The 13,764-nt window shown below is 40.4% G+C and overlaps 1 protein-coding gene across 9 annotated transcripts in view; it reads left to right on the forward strand.

The window, feature by feature from the left end:
• Kiaa1841 (KIAA1841 ortholog) overlaps positions 1–13,764 on the forward strand; it is a 64,476-nt gene that overhangs the window by 40,059 nt on the left and 10,653 nt on the right. For 6 of the 9 annotated variants that reach the window (XM_036201383.1, XM_036201388.1, XM_036201385.1 and 3 more), the window contains 7 exons: positions 801–900; positions 3,509–3,600; positions 4,650–4,678; positions 4,811–4,884; positions 6,457–6,545; positions 9,813–9,907; positions 11,538–13,283. In XM_036201383.1, coding sequence (XP_036057276.1) covers positions 801–900; positions 3,509–3,600; positions 4,650–4,678; positions 4,811–4,884; positions 6,457–6,545; positions 9,813–9,907; positions 11,538–11,574 — 516 coding nt within the window. In that variant the 3' untranslated portion in view covers positions 11,575–13,283. Of the gene's footprint in view, positions 1–800; positions 901–3,508; positions 3,601–4,649; positions 4,679–4,810; positions 4,885–6,456; positions 6,546–9,812; positions 9,908–11,537; positions 13,284–13,764 lie in introns of those variants that run through there. The other 3 variants (XR_004946075.1, XR_004946074.1, XM_036201386.1) reach the window with 1 other exon arrangement.

A 13,764-nucleotide genomic window follows, 5' to 3' on the forward strand; every position in this document is an offset into this window, starting at 1 on the left:
AGATGGCCCAGCAGTTAAGGGTGCTTGCCAGCAAGTCTCACGACCTGAGTTCAAGTCCTAGGACCTGCAAGGCAGAAGGAGAGAACCATCCTCTGGTCTCTTCTGACCTCTGTATGTGTTCACACACTAAGTAATTAAATAGACTAATGTGACTCTGTCACACTTAGGATCTTAAGCAAAGTCTAATAAGTTCTTTTTGGTCAGGCATTTTGTTTTATTTTGTTTTTTGATTTGGTTTCTCAGATAATTCCATGTTGCCCAGGCTGGCCTGGGATTTGCTACGTAACTGAGGATGACTCTGAATTCCTGATCCTCCTGCCTCTACCTTCTCAGTACTGGGATCACTAGCATGTACAACTGAATTGTATTTATTTTGTTTGTTTGTTTGGAGACATATTCTTTATGTATAGAACAGGCTAGCTTCAAATTTACCATACTTCTACCTTGGCCTCCCAAGTGCTGGCGTTACCATACCCAGCATTTTATTAGTCCATTTTAAAAATATTTATTTTAACCTGTGTGTGTGTTTGTGTGTGCACACACATGCATGTGAGTGCCCACAGAGGCCAGAGGCATTGTGGAGCTCAGGTTCTAGGTGTTTGTGAGCTACCTGATGTGGATGCTGGGAATCTAATGTGTGTCCTTCAGAAGAGAAGTACACACAGCTGCTGAGCCATCTCTCCAGCCCCATTTTGTTAATTGTTACTTGACTCATCCAAAAAATGAGGTAAATGTGTTGTTAGGAATTCATTCATGACATAGTGGTGTGGAATTGGTAACGTGTCCTTCTCTACATTTAGAAACAGCAGTCATTATTTTCAGAGGAGGAAGAGTACACCACCGGGTCAGAAGTCACTGAAGACGAAGTCGGTGATGAAGAAGAAGTGGCCAAGAAACAAAGTAAGGGCTTCTAAGTTAAAATCAGCTCTAACTATTTATGGAAAGTTATATTCTGAATCTTCTGATGCAGGGCATGGGTAATTGGAGTTATATGTCTACATGTAAGGTTACACTGAGAAAAAGAAACAGAAAGGAAGCTCCATGAAGATTCCCTAACCCAAGGTGGCCTGATGGCTCAGCAGCTAAAGGCACTTGCTGCCAAGCCAATACCTGAAACCCACGTGGTAGAAAGAACCAATTTATGTAAGCTGTCCCTCTGACCTCCACATGGGCATGTTGCCATAGTGCTCATATGTGCACACAGACACAGAGAACAGAAATAAATAAACCCTGATGTTCTGTGTATATTGTCTTTACTCTTCAAAAAAAAAAAAAGAGCTGGAAAGAAGACTGAACACCTTGCTCTTCCAGAAGACCCGAGTTTGATTCTCAATGCATCAAGTATTATAAACCTCCTGTCTTTAGCCATTAAATTTTAATATTAGTTGTTGATTTCTATGAATGCTTTTCTCAGTTGAGAAAGCTCATTTCTATTTCTGCATTGCTAGGTTTTTGTAGTGAATGGACATTGTAATTTATCAAATGCTTTTTTCTTTTTTTGACTGTTAAGATCATATAAATTTTTTCCCTTCATTATCGAAATATAATACTGATTGACTTTTCAAGTATTATATTGCTCTTCTGGGTGAACTCTATTTGTTAAAATGATATTATGTTTATGTTTTATGTCATTGTACTTGCTACTAATACATTTTTGTTGGTGCCTATTGAATATTTTCAGTTCTCTTAGGATTTTTTCCTCTTTGAGTTTTGATACCAAGTTAATCATAACCTCCTAAATTAGAAAGTCTATTCACTTTTTTGATAGGGGAGGAAATGGGGCTAGGAACTAAACCCAGGGTCTCAGGCTGCTAAGCACAGGCTCCATCACTGAGCAGCCGCCGCAGTCTGTACCTCTTTTCCATAGTAGCACGTTGCAGATTGCCTCCCACAAATCATGATAAAATTCAGCAGTGAAGCTATCTGGGCCTAATTTCCATTTCACACTTTGTGTTTACTAAAGAACATTTGTCTTTTAAATAGAGGCAGACTGGTCCTTGGGGTGGTGCTGTCCACATTCGGGGTGGGTCTGCCCCCTCAGTGATGTCTCCTTAGAGGTATTCTCACAGACACACAGCCAGAGGTGTGTGTCCTAAGTGCCTCTAAGTCCATGGCCAAGTTGACAAGGAAGAGTAACTGTCCATTAGCCATCAGGGCTCACCTGCTTGTCACTTCCTCTCTTCAGAGGTTCTCCGTAGACTTTTAGTTGTTTTCCCAAGTCCAAATCTGCCCTCTGACACTTTAAACCTAGCTGTCTGAAGCTTGAGGTATGTGAAGTTTGGGGGAGCTAATTCAGTCAAAGGCACAGAAACTCCTCTGTCTCACAAGCAGAGATAGCCTGTTAGGGGCTAGGGTTTCTCACACTGGCCAAGTTTAAGGTTCAGCTAAATATTTGGACAGAGTTGTCCTCATGCTCCATATATTTGCAGCTTCTCTATTGCTTTAGACTATATCATTGCCTCCCTCGGGCTGGTCAGGGTCCTGTGGAAAATTTCTTCAGGCTAGAGGACCCCAAATTCACAGACCCCACTGAATTTTCAGGTATAAATGCCTAACTCTGTGCCTCCCTTTGATTATTTTCCAGTACTTTCAGATAGTTTTGATAAAATTTTTGTTGTTTTTGTGTCATTTTTAACTTAGAAGGAATTGCCCATCCCTGTACAATGCCATTAATTACCATTACTATATATCCTATTATTATGTCTTCTAGCAAATTTGTAACTGTTGATCTGTATTATTAATTTTGCTGCTTCCTGCTGTGGTATCTTCAAGCTCATCATATATGCATGATATCTTACAAGTTTCCCATGCACATAGTGGCAAGATTTCCCTTGAAAAATGACAGCATGAACTTGTGGGAGTAATAAAGAACTGTGGAGAGTTCCCAGTACACCCTTCTTGCCTTTATTCTTTGTTCCCAGAGTACCATCTCTCCCCTGTTCTCATCATGTCCACGTTCCACTTCACTCTTGGCCAGGACAGACTCAGGATATTGACTTTAAAAGGCATTTGTCCCAGCCCTGCTTCCCAAGATCATTCTGCCTTGCATCCTTCCTGAGAAAAATTCATTTTGAACCGTTTGCATGTGTATTGATGCCCTGTCTCTGTCCCTTATTCTCAAATTGTATTTTTTAAAGGTGATAGTAATTCGTTAAATAAAAATCTTGGAGTTTGAAGACTATTCCACTGTCAAATTAGATTGGGAAGAATAAATATGTACCCTCTGTGATACTGTAAGTTAGCACACAAAGCAGTGAGTTTTATTATGCCCTCTTTTTTTTCCTTCAAAGATTTTTACCAAGTACAAAGAAGAAATATGATTTAAATGAATCCCTGTAAAGCAGCTTTAATTTGACTCCCTCGTGTATTTGAGTTTTGTGTAGATATCATTGATTTTTTTTTTCTTCTTAAAAGTAGAATTGTTGGTTAAGTGGTGTTCTATTTAGACATAGCAGTGACATTGCAGGGTATGGGACTCATGTTCTTAATATTGTTCTTTCTTTATCAGGGAAAAGGGAAAAGCCAAAGAAGTTTACTAAGCAACCAAAAAAGCAGCTGTCTTCACCCTGTTCTCAAAAGAAAGAAAAGGCACTGGAGAAGGTAACTGGGCAACCTGACATGGCTTTGAAGTTCACTTGAATAGATAAGCACATGCAGTCAACACAGATCCAAATAGAGTATGAATAGCGGGATGCTAGCAGTGTAAATGAGTGAGTGTGGAAGATTCGGGGACCTTTGGAAGGTGCAAAACAATGCATGGCTTAGTCCTTCGTGTAAAGAGATGGGAGAACACAGGTTTTCTTTCATGTGCATAAACCATCCATATAGAGCTGTACATGCAATTAGTAAGATTAATTGCTCCTTTTGACACTTTTTATTACATGTGCAATTTAACCTTTTAAATTTTAACCAGTAGTACATATTTATAAACAGTAAATAGACTTTTTAAATTGAAGTATATTCTGTTTTATGGCCTAAAAAATGCACTTTTATTTTCCTGTGCCATAGAAGAGACAAAATTCCAGAACAGTAGTAGCTGCAGGTGACTAGAGAGAATCCCTGAGTTCCAAAATGGTATGAAAGGCTAGTTCTAAGATTAGATCCATAGTTACATTGGATAGATTGCACATTTCACCTTAGTTAATCAAGTACTGCAGATGTATGGTTGGGTTCATTTTTCAAGACTGCGTAAGCTTAAGGTTCCAGGTTCAACAGATAGACATTCAAAGTCTATATTTTCTCTCTTTGAAGAAGTTTCTTAACTTCTCTGGACTTGTTTACTATGAAGGTCATATAGTGCTTGTTTCACTATAATAGACATTGTTGCTGCAAGAGCTATTTGTTTTTCTTTAGTTTATATTAAAACAGGGTCTTACTATGTAGCTCTGGCTGGCTATAGCCCTGGCTGGCCTGAAACACTATTTTGGCCAGGCTAGCCTTCATCTTATGGAGCCCTGGCCTGCCTCTGCTGGGATTAAAGGTGGGCACCACCACTCCCAGCTGTTGTTGCAAGATTTAAATGAAATACCAGTTTTAGATGCTATTGGTGTCTTGTACTCAATAATGTAAATTGTTCTTATAATTAATTAGAATACTAATCAATAAATATGCTCTAACTAGACATTAATGTTGTCTTCTCTTTCTTTTAGTCAACTTCCAGAGATGTGTCTCCTTTCGTGTGAGTATTTGTCCTTGATCCAATTGGAAACCCATTCTTTGTGTTTATTGGGTGTTGGTTTTGAGACAGTCTGTGCTGGAAGTGCACTCTTCAACAGTATCAATGGTTGTTTTTGTTCAATTTATCCAATAGTGTGAGCATGCAGAAGAATAAGTGGGATGCCACAAGATCCTTGAGATTCAACCAGGATGCACAAAGAGAAGATGGTAAATTTTATTATCTGAGTAACATACAAGTCAGGTATAAATAACAATGTTTTTATTAGTATGTGTATATTTGGGGGTGGTTGAGTTTAGGGACCATCATTAGAGGCCAGAGAGGGCATCAGATCTGGGGTTGGAGTTATAGGCAGTTGTAAGCTGCCTGATAAAGACTTGTGCTGTGGATATCGCTCTGTGTAAATAAAATGCTGATTGGCCAGTAGGAAGTATAGGCGTGAGAAGCAGAGAAGAGAATTCTGGGAACAGGAAGGAGGAGGCAGAGATATTGCAAACCCCCACCATGAGAAGCGAGATGTACGGTACTGGTAAGCCACGAGCCACGTGGCAACTTATAGACTAACAGAAATGGGTTAATTTTAAGATAGAAGAACTAGATAGCAAGAAGCCTGCCACAGCCATACAGTTTGTAAGCAATATAAGTCTCTGTGTGTTTACTTGGTTGGGTCTGAGTGCCTGGCCAGTGAGAGAGATTTGTCCTGACTATGGGCCAGGCAGGAAAACTCTAACTACAGACTTGATATGGGTGCTGGGAACCAAACTTGACTCTTGGAGAAGAGTTTGTGCTCTTAACCACTAAACCATTTCTCAGCCCCCAAGACTTGTTTTTTTTTTTTTTTTTTTTTTTTTTGTTTTCTCTGTGTAGCTTTGTGCCTTTCCTGGATCTCCCTCCCAGGCTGGCCTCGAACTCACAGAGATCCACCTGTCTCTGCCTCCCGAGTGCTGGAATTAAAGGTGTGCGTGCGCCACCACTGCCCAGCAAGACTTGTCTTTTATAAAGTATGTGGAACAGTTTTAAAGATTCCAAAATAATGTGCACATTCTCTTAGGCAGCAAGCAGAGTTTCATCACTAGACCATCCAGTGGGTAGTGTTGTCTATACATCTGTGACTGAGGTCTCTTAGAAACATATTTAGTCATTTTTAAAGTAAAAATATGATATAAAAACATGTTTTAGGCTGTGTCTTAGCCTCATGTTCTTACAACAAAATCCTTAAAGCTGAGAATTTTAAAAGAAAAGAAGTTTATTTAGCTTAGTTTTGCAGTACCAGTAAGTATCTCCTTGGCTCTGGTGAAAGTCTTTTGGCTACAGTCCCAGCATGGTGAATGGCATCACAAGAGCATGTTTAAGAGAAAGCAGATGCATGCCAAAAAAGGAAGCGAAAGAAATTATTTTTGTATCAACTTAACCCTAGAATAACTAAACAGGGTCACACAGTAACTACATTGATCTCTTCTAGGACTGGTGGCCCCAGTGAGATAACCACCAGGCCCCCGCTCTTAAAGGTTCCAGCACCCCTCAATATTGCCACAGGGGTCAGAGGTACCACACAATCCTTTGAGGGACATATTCAGCCACATCCAGGAATCTGAAAGGCAATAAACTGTCTATATATTAGTCATTTACTACATGGTACCTTAAATTCTTCACAGATATGTGAAAGTATGTACCTGGAATAAATAACAAAAGACATTTTCATAAACCTTTGTTGATTATAGTCTTTCTAGAAAAGTGAAAACTTACTCTCATGAAAAGTAATGCTCTATTTTTACTTTCAGATCAGCGGCGGATGTCTGAAATAACAGGGCACCTAATAAAAATGAGATTGGGTGACCTGGACCGAGTCAAGTCAAAGGAATCAAAAGAAGTAAGAATTATTTACCAGTGTGCAGACTTAAGTACAATTTTCCTTCCTAGTTTTATTCCATCATAAAAAATAGTTAACTGTTGTCTTAGTCAGGGTTTCTATTGCTGTGAAGAGACAACATGACCACAGCAACTCTTAAAAAGGTTAACATTTAATTGGGGCTCAGTTCAGAGGTTTAGTTCCTTATCTTCTGGGGAAGCATGGCAGCACACAGGCAGACATGGTGTTGTAGAGGTAGCTGAGAGTTCTGCATCTGGATCTGCAGGAAGAGGAGTGACATTGGGCCTGGCTCGAGCATCTGAAACCTTAAGCCCGCCCCACAGTGGCACACTTCCTCCAACAAGGCCACACCCCCTAACAGTGCCACTCCCTCTAGCCTGTGGGGCCATTTTCATTCAGACCACCACAGTATTATACAGTACTGTGTAAAGTGTTTCTTGTTTTTAGCATGAAAAATATAAAGATGTTTTCAAAAGGATGTTAAAGGAGCATCGTAGATATTTTTATATTCTTTTTTTTTTTTTTTTTTTTTTTGAGGTGGGGATCGAACCCAGGGCCTTGCGCTTGCTAGGCGAGCGCTCTACCACTGAGCTAAATCCCCAACCCCAGATATTTTTATATTCTATGCCAGTTAACTAAAATTCACATACAAGTTTTCTGTCATCTTCCATTGTATCATACATGATAAAGCATATTATCCATAAAGTATAGTGTCACACCAAGTGACCGTGAAGAAAGTGCTGGATCTGGCCACCTTTGTGTGTCTTACCTAGATGCTGTCTCTAAGATAGAAGGCTGTCTTTGTGTGTCTTACCGATGCTGTCTCTAAGATAGAAGGCTGTCTTGCTGAGAATCAGGACTGCACTGCACTTGTGCTCCCCCAAGCATTACTATCAGTAACAGCATTGTGTATCATCAGTATCTGCAAATGCACCATATCTCTACCCTAACCCTGTGTGCAGTTGACTTCCTCTTTGGGGGTGGAGCTCATTGGGAGAGTATATGCCTAGAGTGCACAAGGCCCTAAATCCAGTCTCCAACAGCAAATGTAAAGTAAACTCAGTGGGGGCAGGAAGGATGGAACAAACGAGAAAAATCACTCCCCACTTTTACAAAGGAAAGCAAGCTGTGACCTTCCTTAGTGAAGGGCCTCTGAACTTGTGTGCACATCTGTCTACACATACACATGGACACCACTAAATTATATGGTCAGAATTTCTTAATTTCTTAGCTTCAATACTAAAGCATGATCCACAAAAGAAAAATTAATCAGAATTCATCAAAACTTTAAAGTTCTTCTTTAAAACCACTGTAAAGAGAATTAAAGACAGCTGAGCTAGGTGATGAGCTAGCCAGAGCTATATAGTAACACCTGTCTCAAAAAAGAAAAAGAGAAAGAATTAAAAGACAGTTGGAGACCAGCCTGGTCTGCAAATCGAGTTCCAGGACAGCCAGGACTGTTACACAGAGAAACCCTGGGGCGGGGGACACAGTTCATATGCAATAACAAACTATGTGTAAAACATTTGTCTAATAATAGGGTTTGTAGAAAAGGAAGGGGAGAGATATGTTGTAATTAAATTATAATCTCAAAAAAGCTCAGTAACTCAATAATAAAAAAAATCCAGTAGGTAGTCAAACTGGGCATGGTGCCACATACTTTTAATCCCAGTACTTAGCAGGCAGAGGCAGGTGGGTCCCTGTGAGTTCCAGGCTAGCCTCGGTAACATGTGAGATGGGCTTAAAATAAAACAATAGAGGCTGGAGAGATGACACAGTGGCACTCACAGGCACTGGCTGCTCTTGCAGAGGACCCATAAGGACCCACATTCAATTCCCAACACCCACATGGCTTCTCACAACCCTCTGTAACTCCAGTCCTAGGGATCCAAGCTCCTCTTCTGGTCTCCAAGGGCACTGCACATCTGATATGCAGGTATGCAGGCAAAACACTCATACGCACAAAATAATGAAGTACTTTTGTATTTTTTTTTCCGAGACAGGGTTTCTCTGTGTAGCTTTGCGCCTTTCCTGGAACTCACTCTGTAGACCAGGCTGGCCTCGAACTCACAGAGATCCGCCTGCCTCTGCCTCCCGAGTGCTGGGATTAAAGGCGTGCGCCACCACCGCCCGGCTGTACTTAAATGAGTAAGTAAACCAGGCAGAGGTTAGCCAAACATCCCGAAGGAAGAGGGATGCAAGTAGCAAGAAAACATGAAAAATGCAGCATCATTAGTCATTAGAGGAATGCAAAGTAACGTCTCAATGAGATACTGCTTCTGAAAGTTCTGAAAGCTTTGTTAAGGTGATTGTGAGGATGTGAAGCAAACAGAATTTTCCTGTACAGCTTGTAGGAGTTGTGGAAAATAGTCTGGCAGTGTTTCATAAATACCATGCATTTATAGTGTCATTATTCATAACTGTGAAAAACTAGAAAGTCCCAAAGTAATGTCATTTACCTGGTAAATGTGACAAGAAAAATTCTGAGATTCCCTGAATTTAAAAGGGCTAGAAAAGAGAGAAAGCTTAACTCAAAACAAGGTGGATGGAGCATGTGTAGTCTCAGCACTCAGGAGGATGAGGCTGGGTGACAGCCACATTGAACATTCCTAATCCCCAGGTTCAGCAGGCATTGTCCCAACTGCCCAGTAGTCTTGCTAGTAACAGAGCAGTGCCCCAGGACCCGCCCTTTCTTTTTTCTCTGATTTCTCTAACAGCTCAGTAAAACCTTTTCTTTCAAAGAACCCTCAGGCTCAAGGGCTTTGGTTGCTGGGGATATAATTCAGTTTATAGAATGCTCACCCAACATGCTTAAGGCTCTGGGTTTGATCCCCAGCACAAATAATCCAGATGTGGTGGTGCAGTCCCCATACTCAAAAGATGGAGCAGAAGGATCACAAGTTCATGGTCTTCTTTGGCTGCATAGTAAGTTCAAGACCAGTGTATATGAGACCCCCTCTAAGGAGTGAGAGGAGTTTGGGGTTTAGCAAATAAACTATACATTTAAAAAAAATGGTAAAAATAGGGGCTGGAGAAATCTCATAGTGGCTAAGATCTGCATGAGGACGGGAGCTCAGAGTCCAGCCCCAGACAAGAGCCAGCGGTGTCTCTGGGCATCAGTCAACACTGGAAGGAACTGTGTACTAAAATGTACTTCAATAGCCTGAGTTTTGTAGACCAAAAGTAAAATTAATTTTTGGAAGTGTGTCTTTTATGGGCCAGTCCTTACTTCCTTGAAGGTAACTTAGCTTTGCTTCTTTATTCCAGTTTGCTGGAGGTATTTATTCTAGGCTTGAAGCGCAAGTCAGAGCCTTGGCCACACCTGGCAGCGCCCGGCAGAACAGCTCAGACAAAACCCCCAGGTAAATCAGCAGGAAGCAGCAGGCTTCCTCTGTCTCTGTGGAGTAAACTGTGTGAACACTAAAGCACATAGTGTGACTTCAGTTTCTTATTTCATCAAAGTCAGAACTGATTTAATTTTATTTATTTATTATTAATTTATTCATTCGTTTGTTTATTTATTTATTTATTTAGGTTTTTTGAGACAGGGTTTCTCTGTGTAGCTTTGTGCCTTTTCCTGGAACTCACTCTGTAGCCCAGGCTGGCCTTGAACTCACAGAAATCTGCTTGCCTCTGCCTCCCGAGTGCTGGGATTAAAGGCGTGCGCCACCACCGCCTGGCTAGAACTGATCTTAACAAGTCATGAGCACAAACTTTCATGAACATAAAAAGTTTAGTATTTTTTTTTTCAAGATTTATTTATTTACTATGTATACAGTGTTCTGCCTGCATGTGTCCCTGAAGGCCAGAAGAGGGCACCAGGTCTCATTACAGATGGTTGTGAGCCACCATGTGATTGTTGGGAATTGAACTCAGGACCTTTGGAAGAGCAGTCAGTGCTCTCAACCGCTGAGCCACCTCTCTAGCCCAGGGTTTAGTATTTTTAAGCCAGCTTCATTGGAGTCAGCTGATAAAAATGAACATTGGGCGGGGGGGGGGGGGGGGGGGGGGGGGGGGGTTTGTGGTATATAGCCTAGAGGCAAAAAGCTTTCCTAGGACACTCGGCCCTCCGTGTGATCTTTAATACCAAATAATAATAATAGTGCACTAATAGTAATAGCTACAGTTCAACTATGAATTAGCAAAATTGTCATAGTATGTGTAGACTATGTTAGGGTTACTTTAGGAAATCACTGAATCTTTCCTGTTCCTTGTTATTCTGCCGCCCCCATCACCTTTCTCTGTTCTCCTAGTGTGGAAATAGGCAGAACACGTTGCAGAGTAGAGGATAGTGTAGTCGCAAGCTGTGAAAGTGACCAGAGAGAACACTGTGTTCACCTATGTTTGAAGTAGGCTTTGTATTGTTTCTAAAGTCTCTTGTACATCAACTGTCCTAAGCCATTTCTGCCCAAGTGGTTGACAGGCTGGTTAGGCCGACCCTTTTAAAAGAGGCAATGGTATGCTAAGTCTTTTCCAGAAAGCCCCCAGTGCAGTACCAGCTTACTTCTCGATAAACGAACTGCTAAGTCTTGTGCCATTTGCCATGGCAGACTTCCATTAGGCCATAAGCTACTGAGATGTGAACACAAGTATTAGAGCTATTGATGTGCCTTGTCTGTAACCCTGCAGTCCACAAAGCTAAAGAATCGACCTTCTCAGTCCTGCTGAGCCATCTAGAGCTGCTGATTAAAGCCACAGGGTTTACTTGGTTCACATTCTCAGTGATCATATGTCCCCAAGAAACACTAATGTGTCCATTTCATGCTGGTCCTGACCTATGCTATGCAGCAGACATACTATATTCACTCTCAAAAAAAGTTGTTTGTCTGTTTTTTTAATCTGAGTTCCAGATTGCATCTCACAGCAGGAGTTTTAGAATGCTTGATGAGCAGCAGTGGCTGAACGTTGATATTGTCAAGCAGGCAGATGAAGGCAACAGCAGTGTTCTGTTCCAGAGCGAGTCTGACTTTGTTTTCTGTTTAAAAAATTTAGGTCTAAAAGCCGTTTTGGTCAAGGGCGTCCTGCATAAAGCACCCTAAAATATAAAAAGAGAGAAGGCACACTCCTGGACATCTGCAATTGTGCATTTCCTGAAGACCTTCAAAACAATGACTTCTAGGTGTTTTATTAGTTATCCCTGCAAACCACTTAAATCATGCTGAGACACATGTATAGTCAGGCTTCATTCAAATCTAACTGTAAATACACATTTTTAATATAAACTTCTCTTTGTATAATTTTAGGCTGTGAAGAAAATAATTACAAACTTTGCATAGTTAAGATTCCTAATATTTGTTACCCTTTATTTATTTGAAAGAGAAGATGCCTAAATTGTCAGATGACTGAGTTTTGGTAAGACTTTACGAAATTAAGGGACATGATTGATAGTGTTTCTGTGCATGTATGCTGATCACCATATGTTTGGGACTGTTGAGTCTTAGGTGTAGCATTGAAAAATGAATTTTGTAGGATGAAATGTCCAGTGTTGCTAAATGTAGGTTTGTGTGAATGTTAAAGCATGACGGATCTCTAAGCTGCATTGATAGTGTCAAGGTGAAGTTACTCCAGTAGCATGTCGGTCTAGAAGGGTTCATCTCTTCAGGGTTATTACGTGGACAGAAACTTTTGTTTCTTTCAGTGTTTCATGCTTCTCTGTTGGTCATCTGGGCCTGAATTACTGGCCATTAGTTTCTCCTCTGTGAAGCTAGTGGCGGTCTGAATTTCCTCCAACAGCCTGGGATGGTTTAGGGTAGAACCATTAGAGTCCTGTGACAGCTACCTGTACCCATCCATTCCATCTCCAACCCGTCCATTCTCTAAACCTATTTCAACACCCCTAAAAATTACAACTGCTAGTTGCTTTACATGTGTCTTAAAATCCCAGATAGATTAGAGGGCTGGAAATTTTATACATTCAAGGAAAATAAAACAAAACTATTTTATAGATCATGTTTTAATTTTTTTCTAATCAGATACATAGCGTGCCAAGGGAAATTTTGTTTCAGGCTGTAAGCATGTACTAAATTATGTGTTTGGAAATTATTTATAGATCTCTGAAAACCATAAGGTGCACACGATTTCTACTTTCAGTTTCCCTTTGCCTTTTGGTTCCTGTCTCAAATTATTCAGCGAACAAGCCTTGATGATATGTAACAGGACAGCAGTTTTAAAAGAAAAGTTCAAATCTTAGACTCAGTTTATACAAAAAGAAATTATAATTTTTAATGTATCTCTTAGTTGCTATATGAAGCTCAATTATTTGATTATGTTTTTAATGTCTGGATTTTATTTTATATATATGCTTTTCAGTTGTCTGACACTGTGGAAATTGCTTATACCATATTTATTTTTAAAAAGTGTTTCTTAGTATACATGTGTGAGTCTCATTAGTCAGCCTTTCTGTTGGCTCCTGGTTCTTTAACAGAGGATTTGGATGTACTTGTATAAAGAGGTCTGTTGGAATCATTGTAATCAGGAGGAAATCTGCTCTTCCGGTTGTTCCTCATGATAAAGTATACATGCTTTTTCCCTGAGGGGACTGATACTGATTGATGCTGACAAACCAGACCTTATTACAATCTGACTCTATACAGAATATGTTTTGTTGTTTGTGTCTGTCTGTGATACATGGGCAGGCATTTCTTCTGCCACGTACATTAAGGATTTCCTTACATTAATCCTGAGTTTATACGTCTTTAATTGAAATAAAGGGTAATGTCAAAAACTGTGGGGAAAGTCCCTTGATCTGACTCATTCTGCTGGAAAATTAGCTGTATTCCAAGGTGAAATGCTAAGGGTTTGTGATTATCACCCCTCACTCTGGAAACTGAAATAGGAAAATCCCACATTCTAGACCTAGAACATTCTAGAACATTAGCAAAACATTTAAGAGTTGAAATACTACAGAGATCTGGGCATGTGGCTCAGTAGTAGAACACTTGCCTGGGATGCACAGGAACCTGGGATGGACCCCCACTAGCAGGAGTGAGTGGAACAGCACTGTGGAAATCTGGCCACAGTGCCGACTGCACAATTTCTTCATCGTATTTGCTACTTTTCTTTGGAATGTTTAGCCAGGAATTGTAACTAAATATATACTAAATTAGCTGAGGCTGAAACTGTCGTATTTTTTGCAGGTAGCAAATTTAAATAAACATTAAAAAGCCTTTTGTCTCCAAACCTGGCAATAATTCGTCAGCCAACCTCTAGCTATCATTGA

Source organism: Onychomys torridus, chromosome 10 (assembly GCF_903995425.1).
Source record: "Onychomys torridus chromosome 10, mOncTor1.1, whole genome shotgun sequence".
Lineage (NCBI taxonomy): Eukaryota > Metazoa > Chordata > Mammalia > Rodentia > Cricetidae > Onychomys > Onychomys torridus.